The sequence below is a fragment of the Pantherophis guttatus genome, chromosome 2 (genome assembly GCF_059756535.1).
Source record: "Pantherophis guttatus breed Tessera chromosome 2, ASM5975653v1, whole genome shotgun sequence".
NCBI classification, from domain to species: domain Eukaryota; kingdom Metazoa; phylum Chordata; class Lepidosauria; order Squamata; family Colubridae; genus Pantherophis; species Pantherophis guttatus.
In genome coordinates, this window is record NC_142064.1 from 210,972,895 (window position 1) to 210,985,008 (window position 12,114).

Sequence of the window (12,114 nt, forward strand, 5' to 3'; positions counted from 1 at the left end):
AACATTCTTTCTCCCAAATATTAGATTAGCTCCATCCATGATATTCCAGAACTTCCTCAAGACCTCATTATCAGTCCTGTGCTCCCAGGGAACCAGAGAATGCTTCTTCTTTGCTGAGGTGTGCATCTTTATCCTTTCTCTGCCTAGGGATTGTATACTTGTTTTTTTTATAATATTTATTTTTTAATGTAGATTGTTATATCTTTATATCTGTTGTATTTATTTTTGTTGTTTTATTTGATTGCTGTATGCCATCGAAAGTTGCTTTTTGTGAGATGGGTGGCCATACAAAATAAATGAACAGATAAAACCTGGGGTTCACGTAGACAGGAAAGTTGACAAACTGATTATATTTTCCTTCCTTCCTTCCTTCCTTCCTTCCTTCCTTCCTTCCTTCCTCCCTCCCTCCCTCCCTCCCTCCCTCTGTCTCTAAAAGTCTGAAACCACCCCTTAAACCTCACTCTTCTAGTCAGAATCTCTTACTAAGAATGGTTTGTCCTGACTTATAGAAACGCAAGAAATGATTGCTCAGTGCATGGTCAGCTCTCTCACTTCAGGGACTGCTGAGAATCACTGGGGTTCCTTTCAAGGTTATCAGGATGCTCAAATTAAAGAAAATCCTTTTGTGTTCTCCAAGGCAAACACTATGTTATTTATTTAATTTATGTGCTGCCCATTTCCCTCTATCATCAAACATAAATGAGATCATAGGTATTTTCATCAACTCTGGACTCTTTTTGGTTAGATTCTTTTAATGATACAGGAATACATAGGAAGTTGGCATGCTGCAAACAAAGCACCATGTAGGAGAAGCAACGGCAGAATTTAGGGGTGGAGTTAAAAGAGGGATCAGCCTACAATCCCTATGTAGCCACAAACAAACTTCCACTCTTATGACCCTTATATAACTCTAACCAGGTGTTGATCAGTTAGTTGAGATTTTTGTACATAGGTCTTTTAGCAATAAATCGGCTTAACTGTGTGAACCTTTCTTTTCATGCCTGACAAACCAGTTTCTAGCATCTTCTTCATTTACAAGAAAATATCTCAGCCCCAGAAGGTAAAAATGTATCCAGTGGTTTCTTTGGAAGCACTCCCATCAATGCAAAAAAAAAAAAAAAAAGAACAACTTAAAGTTGTATTCTTGGGGTTAACACTAGGAGAAGATAGCAACCTTGCCAGTTTGTCTGCCAGGAAATGTTTTACAACTGGCCACTTCCACTACTACACACATATCGTAAATAGGCAAGCTCCCCCTCCTAATATTGTATCCCAACTGCTCTCAATAAATGGCAATCCAAATTCCAGTTATGTTGAGAGTATTACCTATATCAGGCAGAAGCTGGTTTGGATACCCGATTCCTCTTTCCAGCATTTTCCCAACTGCTGCAGCTAATATTCCTATTGATCTGCCCCCATGTTCCCAGCACATTCCTGCTGGCCTGCTCAATCTCTAGTCTCTCACCGTCCTGCCTTTCACGTGTCTTCTTGCTGGCCCATCCAACTCCCATCTTTCAAACCTCTTCCCACTAATGCTATCATAACATGGGAACCCAAAACCTCTTTATGTCTTGGCAAAACAATCTACTGATAGTTTATTTAAAGGTCTCTTACCTGATTGGCTGACAGGAGAACCGGTCCCAAGGACAAGCTGGGATGGTAAGGAATCGTGGCACCTTTTGGGGGTGACTGAAGGAAATCAGAAGGAAGTATCACTGCACAATGATACCTTTCTGTACCCCAAGCTGCTTTCTAATGCCAACAGGCACTGCCTTCTATCATACAACAGGCATTCTTGGCATTACATCAAGAGGGGATATTTTTAGCTAACTCCCGTTTGGTTATGCTGAGTAATTTCAGCATATGGGCAGGATATGAAAAGTAAAAGATCACCTTTGATCATGCTTAGTCTCTTGCCCCTAGTAGACAATTAAAGGAAGAGAATACAAGAGAGTAAGGAAAGTTGCTACTTATTCTATATCCTTTGGGAAGGAAATCTATCTTTGACATGGCTGTCCAGCAAACTGCAGATTTTGATAAATCAAAATTATCCCAAGATTTCTGCTATGGAAATCATCTTCCCCTGTGTAATCAAGGTGGGAGAAGTCTTCTGGGCAAACGACTCAGAAAGGGAGCACCAGATTGGTGTTCAGAAGGTCAGGCATTGCTGTGAAAGATTCCTGCCTGAAATCCTAAAGCACAGTATCTAGAAGAGGGTACTTGATACTTAACTCATTTAAATGTCTGACTCGACAGTTATGCAAATGTCCTTTTTTGCTTGCTTGTTTGCTTTCCTTAGAAATAGGTCTGGCAGCTGCAAATAGGAATTAACAGTAATATGCTAGAGGTACACTTAAATCTTTCTTTATAGGCCATCTGACCAATCAAATCGCTACACAATAGAAAAGAAAGGTTCGGGGATGACCATCTTTTCTCTTTAGAGTAGAAAAGCAGCTAGACAGCAGACTATTAACAGTATAAAATGTTTACAAATAAAGAAGTGCATGTGCATAAGCGGATGTGCCTTCCTTCCTTCCTTCCTTCCTTCCTTCCTTCCTTCCTTCCTTCCTTCCTTCCCAACATTTATTTACCGTATTTCCCCCAAAATAAGACCCAACTGGAAAATAAGCCCTAGCATGATTTTTCAGGATGCTCGTAATACAAGCCCTATCCCAAAAATAAGCCCCAGTTAAGATAGTCAGTCAGACAGGCACATTTAGTACCGTATTTCCCCAAAAATAAGACCTAACCAGAAAAAGAAGCCCTAATGCATCTTTTCGAGCAAAAATTAATATAAGACCTGGTCTTATTTTTGGGGAAATACGGTAGCTGTTCATCTTACAACCAACTCTGGGCAGCTCACAATACACATGCATTGCTGCCGCCACTGTTCATTTAAAATTATATCCGCAATGTGGGGCAGGGTGGGAGGGGAGGTTTTATGGTATCCACAGTGGCCACACAGGGAAAAAAAAATCAGAATGGCACTTCAAGCGGATACAAGGTTTTGAAGTACCCAAGGAGTGCCTCTGAACCCAAAGTCCCATTTATCCACAAAAGAGCAGAGTGTTATCCTCGCCTGACACATGAGAGTAAACAAAAGCTGTACCTCCAGTATAACTGCACAGATCTGTCGCACGCACTGGATGATGGCATCTGGTACTCCAGAGACTGTTACAGCCCTTTCAGTGGAATTGGGGAGAAGGTCTCCAGCCACCTGGACTTGAGCACCTGTTGTCTGGAATGAACAAATGCTCTGTTTTTCTCAGCAGCCTCTACTTACATGGAGCTGGGTCAAGAACATTTTGTAATCCCGTGAGATTATTATGGCATTTTTTGAAGGAGCTAATTTATTCAGAGATCTAAATGTTTCCTGTGATACCTCTTCCCTGACATAGATATGACTTCTTGTACAAACAAAATATTTCATTTGACTTTCACAAAGAAATGCAAATGAAAAAAAGTTGTAAACTTAGTTTCAGTTTTTATTTAACAAGAAAGAAGTGTGCAAGCCGGTTTCTGAGATTTAAGCCACTCACTCTGGGAGCATCACATCAATAGCAATGAAACTAGAAAAGAAAAAAGTTAAGGCACAAAAAATAAAAAAAAAATAAGAAAGTAACAGTAATGCTCAAGTGAACAAGATAAAACGATTGAAGGCTCTACCTCTCGGATTTCCTTTATTTTGGCTCCACCTTTGCCAATGAGTGAGCCACACTGGCTAGCTGGGATGACCAGCCTCAGTGTTACGGGTGGTTTGGAGACGGTACCTCCATTGGTTGCTCCATTTCCCAAGTCCTGAAATAAAATAATTTGTACTCAATTCAAGTGCAAAGGGATCCTTTCAAAGCCATATTTAGTTATTATTTGTACGCAATTTTGTGTTAAAACCCCCATTATAGGTAAAAAAAAAATCCTAAGAATTTAATTCTCCTCTCCTAATTTCTAAGATCCGCTATTTGATGATATTTGATATCCAGTTTGGGTTTTTTTTTTTTTTTGGCATGCTGCATTCCTAATAATATTCTGTCTTGTTTTTTGTTTGTTTTTTAAATCACAGATACAATTTGGTGAGATATAAATACAGTGACATCACCCCCATTGGCTTTAATATGGTTGTTTTGAATTCCTAGGGAAACTTAAACTATATATACCAAGAGAAGCATGTTACAACAAATGGCTGTTTAACCTTAATGCTTTAAGGAGATACAGTACATGCCAGAAAATTATTAAGAACTCTGCTTCAAAACACCACTACAAAATCAATTTTCTCAAAAATAAATTGCATAACTCTCTTCCTTCTTTTTGGCAGGAATGGTATGAAATCTCACCATTTGATCATAGATGCAACAGCCATTGTAAGCTCTCAATAACTAGACATGGTTTATATGGCCAATGCCAGCTTTCACTGGAAAGCTTCTAGCTTTAATGGAAAACTGATAGATTTTTTTAGTGTTACAATATACTTAATGTGAGCAAGTAAGACATGCTCTGGGAGCAACATGCAGCAGACGGAGACTGGGGCTACTTCACCTCCTCCAGCTTGAAGGCAATCATGGAAACAGCTCTGAAAACAGCATCCGTGGAACCTGTAATGGTAGTGATCCTCTCAGGGCAGGATCCTTCTGAGATGGTAATCCGGGCAGTACTCTAAAGACACAGCAAACCAGGAATAATCATGGAAAAATAGGCTTTAAGTTTTCTAATTGTTTATAGAACGCTTCTACCAAGTGCACAAAATGTTTCATAAACATCCCAATATGCCAAGTAGCTGGCTGCTATCGGCATACTGCAGATGTGGCTGAGAAACAGAAGAGATAGGCCCTGTCTGTTTGGGGAGTCTAGTCTGAATTTAAATTAGAAGCAACGACTTCATGGCTCACATCTCTTTTTCTCATCCCTGCATTTGTCTGAGAGGTATCTGCTAAAAGAACAGTTTGCTGTGGTGGTTAAGGCATCAGGCTAAAAACCATGAGACTGTGAATTCTCATTCCACCTTGGGCACAAAGTGACTTTGGGCCACTCTCTTTCTTTCAGCCCTAAGAAGGAGACAAGGGCAAACACTTCTGAAAAACCTCGCTGAAAAAACTGCAGGGACTTGTCCAGGAAATACCTAAAAATTGGACACAACTGAACAGAATAAAAATAAATCTGCTACTTGAGAATCAAATCCTCTCATTTCAAGAGAGGATAAATTGAAAAGTCAATGGTCGTCATACCTATAGTGTCCTCTTACTATTATTGCATCATAGAATGTAATAATATATTTAATATAGATAATAAATTCTGTTTCATTTCTATTTTCCAATCCTGTTCTCATGAAGTCTTTTGCATTGTGAGCTTAACCTAGATTAATACTGAAATAAAGCTGGCAAATCCAACAGTGGCAGTTAATTATCAATAAAGACATGATGTAAAGCTTCAAAAAAAAAAAAAAAGGCACAGCAATGTTGGAAAAAAAGAGCGCCATCATTGGGCAGGTTCATGCAGTATAGTATTAAAGCATCTCTGAGGATTCTGTAGAGATTCTCAGTCATCCAGGTTATGGTTGTCCCAAAGGTGCTTTTTCAGGAGGCAACTGGACTTTCTTGTTTTTTGTTTTTTTTTATTTTAATTTATATGCCGCCCTCCTCCGGAGACTCAGGGCGGCTTACAATACGTTAAGCAATAGCCTTCATACTTTTGTATATTTATACAAAGCTTATTGCCCCCACAATCTGGGTCCTCATTGCACCTACCTTTGAAAGGATGGAAGGCTGAGTCAACCTTGAGCCTGGTGAGATTTGAACTTGCAGTAATTGCAAGCAGCAGTTGTTAATAACAGTGCTTTAGTTCACTGTACTACAGGCTCTTTCAAGCTTTCAAGGTTTTCTTTGAAGACATTTTGTTTCTCATCCAAGAAGCTTCTTCAATTCTGACAGGATAGTGGGGATAGTTGTCTGCAAGGAATATAAATTCTTCCATTCCCCATTATCCTGTCAGAGCTGAAGAAGCTTCTAGGATGAGAAACGAAACGTCTTCAAAAACAACAACAACAACAAGAAAGTCCAGTTGCTTCCTGAAAAAGCACCTTTGGGACTTTTGAGGGTAGAAATACCGGTACTGATCTCATCTAGTAGTGTTTAAGTTTATTCAATGACAATGAGGAGCTAGAGGGAAGTGTATTTATTATTGAAGAATCTACTTTAGAATAGTTATGAATTACATTCAGAAAAATAGTGACTACAAGTAGGTTGATCCTGCTTTCTGTCTCTCCATATTTTCTAGCACTTTCCTCTTGATCCTCATTCTGCCTCCCTACTTTCTCCCAACAGATTTTCACTTTTGTTAGAAATTCATCCAGCTAGAACTATCAAGTAGATAGCTTCTTCCCATCCTCAGCAACTTTAAGATGAGTGGATTTTAACTCCCAAATTGTTTGGCTGGGGAATTCTGGGAGTTGAAGTCCACACATTTTAAAATTGCCGAATTTGAGAAACGCTGGAATAGCAGATCACCTGTATTTGGGCTATTTCCCCCCATGATGCCTACCTGTTCTCGTATCTTCTTCACAGTCTCTCCTTTCTGTAGGATTAAGGACAATAAAGACAATTAGTCTTAAAATGTAGAGCAAAGGAATTTTGAAAGCACAGAGTGACCTGCATTGATCTTACCTTGCCTATGATGCTGCCAACTTCCTGCAGAGACAAGAGAAATGGGGTTAGAAGAGATATCCAAATCTGTAAGAGTCTAGCAATGCCTGAACATATACTTTTGGCTGGAAAATGAGGAAGCAATCGCACACACCTTCTCAAAAAATAAAATAAAGTTAATTCATGATTTGACAAATTAAATGAAAGGGTTATTCTCCCTTTCATGATCATTCTTTTTCTTCTCCTTCACTATTAGATGTTTTAAAAAACTTAATGTTGAATTTGTATTAATCTTGTCACCTTGGCAATTTAATCCATTATTTTGCTTTAACTGATTAATTCACAACTGCACTTCAAGCGTCTCTGCAGAGTACTAAAAAACTGACTATAGGTTGGAGATAATATTTCAGACTCGCATGCAAATTTGGAACAGTACTGTAGCACACCAGGCTTTAATATTGGGATTTGCAAAATAATACTTCCCTGCAGTTCAACTGGCCATTCTGCCCCGTGCAAGATTTGTTACTAACTATGCAGAGACCAAGACTGAAGCCTAATATGGCAGTCCTAATGTACTTACCTTTCCATGCATAAGCATCCGGAGAGTGAGAGTAATGCTGAGTTCTGTTTCCTCCAATCCATTATCTGAGCCACTCATCCTATCTGGTGATGCCACGGTGTAGGAATGCATGGATTTGCTTCTAAGGAAAATCAACACCCTGGGCCTAGAAGGTGTTGAAGTCGGCAAATCTGCAGATGCAGAGAGAAAAATTTAAAAAAAAGTCTCATATGGTATCTTCCTTGTAAATCAGCTCCTTAAGTTGGAGGGTTAAGGGCAATTAGTATTTTATTGATTCATAAAATTTATTGGCCACCCATTTTACCATAGGATAATTCTGGAGTTACATCTTAGTTAAAACATACAGTAACATGTTAAAATCAAACCTTACAGTCAAAGACATGGGAAGGACAAGGGTGGAATGGGGGAGAGGTGGGATCTCTTATTACTCAATCAACCATTCCATTGTGCTGTTCCCCACTGGGGCCTCAAGCTGACTGGCACAGCCACGTCTTTAGGCTCTTACAAAAAGATAGGATTGGGGCCAACCTCTCAAAGGGGGGCAAGATGTTCCAGAGGGCAGGAGCAACAGCAAAGAAGGCCCTCCTTCTGGACCTCGCCAGCCGGAATACTCAGGCTGACAGGACCACAGCAGGCCTCCTCTGCCGGCACGCATGGTATGGGCCAATCCCAGTGGGACAAGATGGTCTCTCAAGTAACAATGCCATGAAGTATGGCCTTTAAGGTGATCACCAACACCTTGAATTGTACCCAGAAGGAGACTGGTAACCAGTGCAGCGTTGTTTCAGGAGCCATTCTTGGGGCCCCCAAAACTAACCGTGCTGCTATTCTGCATCAGCTGTAGCTTCCAAATGCTCTTCAAGGGTAGCCCCATGTAGAGTGCATTACAATGGTCCAGTCGTGAGATGACTAGGGACTGAACAACTGAGTGTAGGGAATCCTGATCCAGAAAAGACTGCAACTGGCACACAGCACAAAGTTGTGCAGAGGCTCTCCTAGCCACGATTGCCACCTGTTCCTTGAAAGAAAGTCATGAGTCCAGGAGAACCCCCAAGTTGCGGACCAGGTCTGTCTGGGGTAGTGCCACCCCATCCAGAGTCAAAGTTGACAAAATCCTGGATCCCGGAGCGCCGCGAATCCAAAGCTATTTGGTCTTAGTAGGGTTCAGTCAAATGTTAGTAAGAAGGGGTTGGCTTTTATGCAACATCCCTTGATACTCCTGTCTCAGAGCATCTGGAGAATAATGATAATTGTGATGAAGGGAAACATCATATAAGCAAACATGGCTTATTTAGCCATTAGGAAGGAGAAAACTAATGGAAACACATATCTATATCTGATCTGTAAAATATTATAATCCATATACATTTAAAAAATACACAGTAGTGAAGCCAACTGCAGGGTGAACAATCATGGAGGTCATATTTATTCAAGTACATACATATGGAATTGTATTCATCCACCAACACATATTTACCAACCTACCAGGTATATAAGTAGCAGTCACAAATATGGTTGTTTGATTTTGACCTAATATGGTATGTGAAGACAGATATAATATGTAAAGCATGCTTTATGACTTGGCATTATGGATGAACCAGGTCACTTCAGTTTGTTCTACAAACTACCGGTATGTCTAGAATAGCTACTTATACAAGTAGGAGAAGTTTTTACTCCAAATGTATCTTGAAGAGAAACAGTCTATAGACTTGTTTGTATCTACAGATGGATCAATCTCGTTCTTACACGCAGCTCAACCATTCCTTCCTATCCTCCTTGCTCCAGAAATAATATTGATCTATTTATGCCTCCCTGGAATGGAATGGTAATTTTTCATAGCTGAAAGCAAACATTATGAAGTTAAATTGTGGACAATAGATCCAAAGATACATTTCCTCCTTGCTTGAGATCCTTCTTTCCCCAGCTACCATCCACACAGAAAAACCAAAGCAGAAGAAACTGATGATTCTGGTTAGCAATGAGAATCCCCACCCCCTGCAAAAAAAAAAAAAAATCCAATTTATGATTGCAAGTGTGTTTCCTATATGCACAAATCTCTACTTAGATAAGATGGCACCTGGCTCCAGATATCTATCATACCTTAATTACAAAAATCAAGTGACCTATTTATAGATATATCAGCTTTATGCTGAGGTCCTCCAGATGTATTGCAGTTCAACTTCCATAATCCCTCTGCTGACCATGCTATCTGGGGAATTATAAGAGGTGCCAGGTTGGAGGAAAATTAATATAAATCCATAGATGAAAACCATACAGAAAGGAACAATTATATGCATTCAGTTTCAGCTTTACCAAAAATGATTGTTATGAGAAATGACCTGAAAAAAGAGTTTATATATTGCAAAGATTCCTGGTGGTTGTCTCAGCCCATCTTTGTCTTAATACTTTTATGTATCCCATTGGAGTTATGTATAGAGCATGGCTAACTCTACCACCATGTCACAATGGCATTACAAAGCACAGCTCTTAGAGGCAAGGCAATGCTGGATATTTATTCTTTTCTCAAAATACTTATTTTGCTTTCTAAGACAGCAGAACCTCCACAAATATTTTTGTCTCACTTTCAGAATAAGTCTCTCTCTCTCTCTGCGTAGATATATCAAAATATATATCAAAAACTTCCCTTGAATTCAATTTACAGGATAAACTGAATACAAGTAAATGCTGGGGAGAGGCTGTTAAGAGAGAGAAAAACATTTGCAGAGATTGATGCAGGTTTTGGCATGGAATCAAGAAATGGTACTTTTTTTCTTCACTATTTCTTTACAGCTTAATGGAAGGCATTGGAAGAGCTGCTAAGTGGTCGTCTTTCATATATTTGATTGCTTGCTAATGCTTAGTGATTTTTCTTCCAGTGGCCCCAGCCAAGCACGCCTACCAACAAGGGTGGGGCATCGGCCAATGTTCTGCTGCTGTAGATGAGAAAAACATTTGTCAACTGCAATACGGCTAGCAAGAGGGAGAAAAGATCTGAACTGCTACAGAAAGGCCCCTTAAGAGGCTCCGTCCAGTAGTGCTTGCTGTTAGGAAAACTGATGCTACTTCAGAGATTGATGCCGTCTGTCTGCCTGGGTGCCTGTCTGCTTCCACATGATCAATATATAAATAGGAAAATATTACCAATTTACTCAAAGTCTTGGCAGTCATCTTGAATTTGGGATGTATGTGTGTAGTGTGTACAAAGTATTGTTCAAAAGCATTTTTTCCCCTTTTGGAATCATCCTATAATATCAGGGCAGAGAGTGAGGAAAAAGAGAGAAAGAGAAAGAGAGAGAAAGAAAGACAAGAAAGAGGGAGAGAGGGAGAGAAAGAGACTGCAGGACAAAAGATTTAGCATTTCTCGTCTGTGTGCTCAACCACAACAAAGCAACCAAGGGCTTAAAAATAGGACTGGGTATATGATAAAGGGCTATTTTGAAACTCCTGGCCTCAGAGACAATCTGGTTTGACATTACAGGATTCTCCATATGACAATATACAGACAAAAACCCTCCCCAAGAAATTTGTTTCAGGACATCAGAATAAATCCTGGTACTGGTCCTGTGAATCAGATCTCCAGAAATATAGTATGAATGTCATGATGAATAACAGTAAACATTAGTAGATTTGGCCACATTACTGGAGTGTCTCTCAGGCAAATAACAAGTACTACGGTAAGTGCTGAGCTAACTCCAGATGGCCTCGGATTAGAAGAAACAGCCATGCTGGCTCAGGTCAAGCCAGTAGAGCTGATAATGAGATGCCCTTGGGAAGCTTGTAAGTGAAACCACCTGAGTCCCATAATGCTCTTCTCTTTTCTTATTGCATCAACTGCTATGCTGGGGCTATCATGTAAAACCACTAAGGCTAGTAACTGTTGGGTCTTAACTTTTATGAATCTGCCTCTTAATCCTTTCAGAAGTGGGTGGGTGGATGGATGGCTGATGTTACATTTAGAAGAGTGTTTTTTGAACTTGTCTCTGAACCCTTTCCCACTTTTAAAAATTGTGGAGGACTCCCCCCAAAGAACTTTTGGTTGCATGGATTATATTTATTGATATTTATTATATTAAGAAATTAAACTTGACACATTCACTTCTGCAACTTCTCAACATTGTTTGATGGGATTTTAATATTGTATTTTTCAATATGGGCTGGTAATAATTCTGATTTCATAGAATTATGTGAAACCCTGTGAAGGGTTCTAGGATCAAACTCAAGAAACATTGATCTAGAAATAACAAAATCCATGAGGAAGCATTGCTTTAATCTGCTCCAAATTATCTATCATTCAGCTCAATTGAATGACCCATATCAAGTTCAATGAGAGGAGGGGGAAAAAACACTTTCTATTCACTTTCTGATTGGAGTGCATTTTATATACCTCTCTCATACACCCTCCCCATCATCTCTTTTCTAAACCACTGATGGATCTTGATGCTTGCTCCTAATTTTGCAACTGAGACCTCCAACTGTCCTGTGATTTCAAATAAGTAGAATAAATCTGCTTATTTATTTCTGGGTTCAAAAAACCATCTTACAGGACTTCCTATGCTCATAAGATAGTATACAGAAAATACTCCAAGTCATAATGATGTGAAAGTTCCTTAAATTAAAACCACATAACATCATCTTAAAGTGAGTTGTTACAATCAGTCAAGCATTGAAATTACTTAGGAGGAAGTGGCTCTGAGTACAATGCAGAGAATCAGACTGCAAAGTAAATTAATTGTTTGAATTCAAATGTACTGAGCTGTCATCTTGTTTTAAAGCAGAGCTTTTATTTTTAAAGACATCTCCCTTTTCTTAGAAATACTTCCTGCCAAGCTCAGAAAGACTAAGGTCTCATTATCTTTTTTAAAAGCACTTGAAAAACCCTTTACATGTATTTATCTGCAAAGG

At 39.4% G+C, this 12,114-nt stretch overlaps 1 protein-coding gene across 4 annotated transcripts in view; it reads right to left on the minus strand.

Moving 5' to 3' along the window:
* PCBP4 (poly(rC) binding protein 4) overlaps positions 1-12,114 on the minus strand; it is a 47,626-nt gene that overhangs the window by 15,371 nt on the left and 20,141 nt on the right. For all 4 annotated transcript variants that reach the window (XM_034439783.3, XM_034439799.2, XM_034439790.2 and 1 more), the window contains 7 exons: positions 7,213-7,382; positions 6,654-6,677; positions 6,532-6,564; positions 4,534-4,650; positions 3,667-3,798; positions 3,110-3,238; positions 1,615-1,689 (listed from right to left, as the gene is read on the minus strand). In XM_034439783.3, coding sequence (XP_034295674.1) covers positions 1,615-1,689; positions 3,110-3,238; positions 3,667-3,798; positions 4,534-4,650; positions 6,532-6,564; positions 6,654-6,677; positions 7,213-7,323 — 621 coding nt within the window. In that variant the 5' untranslated portion in view covers positions 7,324-7,382. The remainder of the gene's footprint in view (positions 1-1,614; positions 1,690-3,109; positions 3,239-3,666; positions 3,799-4,533; positions 4,651-6,531; positions 6,565-6,653; positions 6,678-7,212; positions 7,383-12,114) is intronic.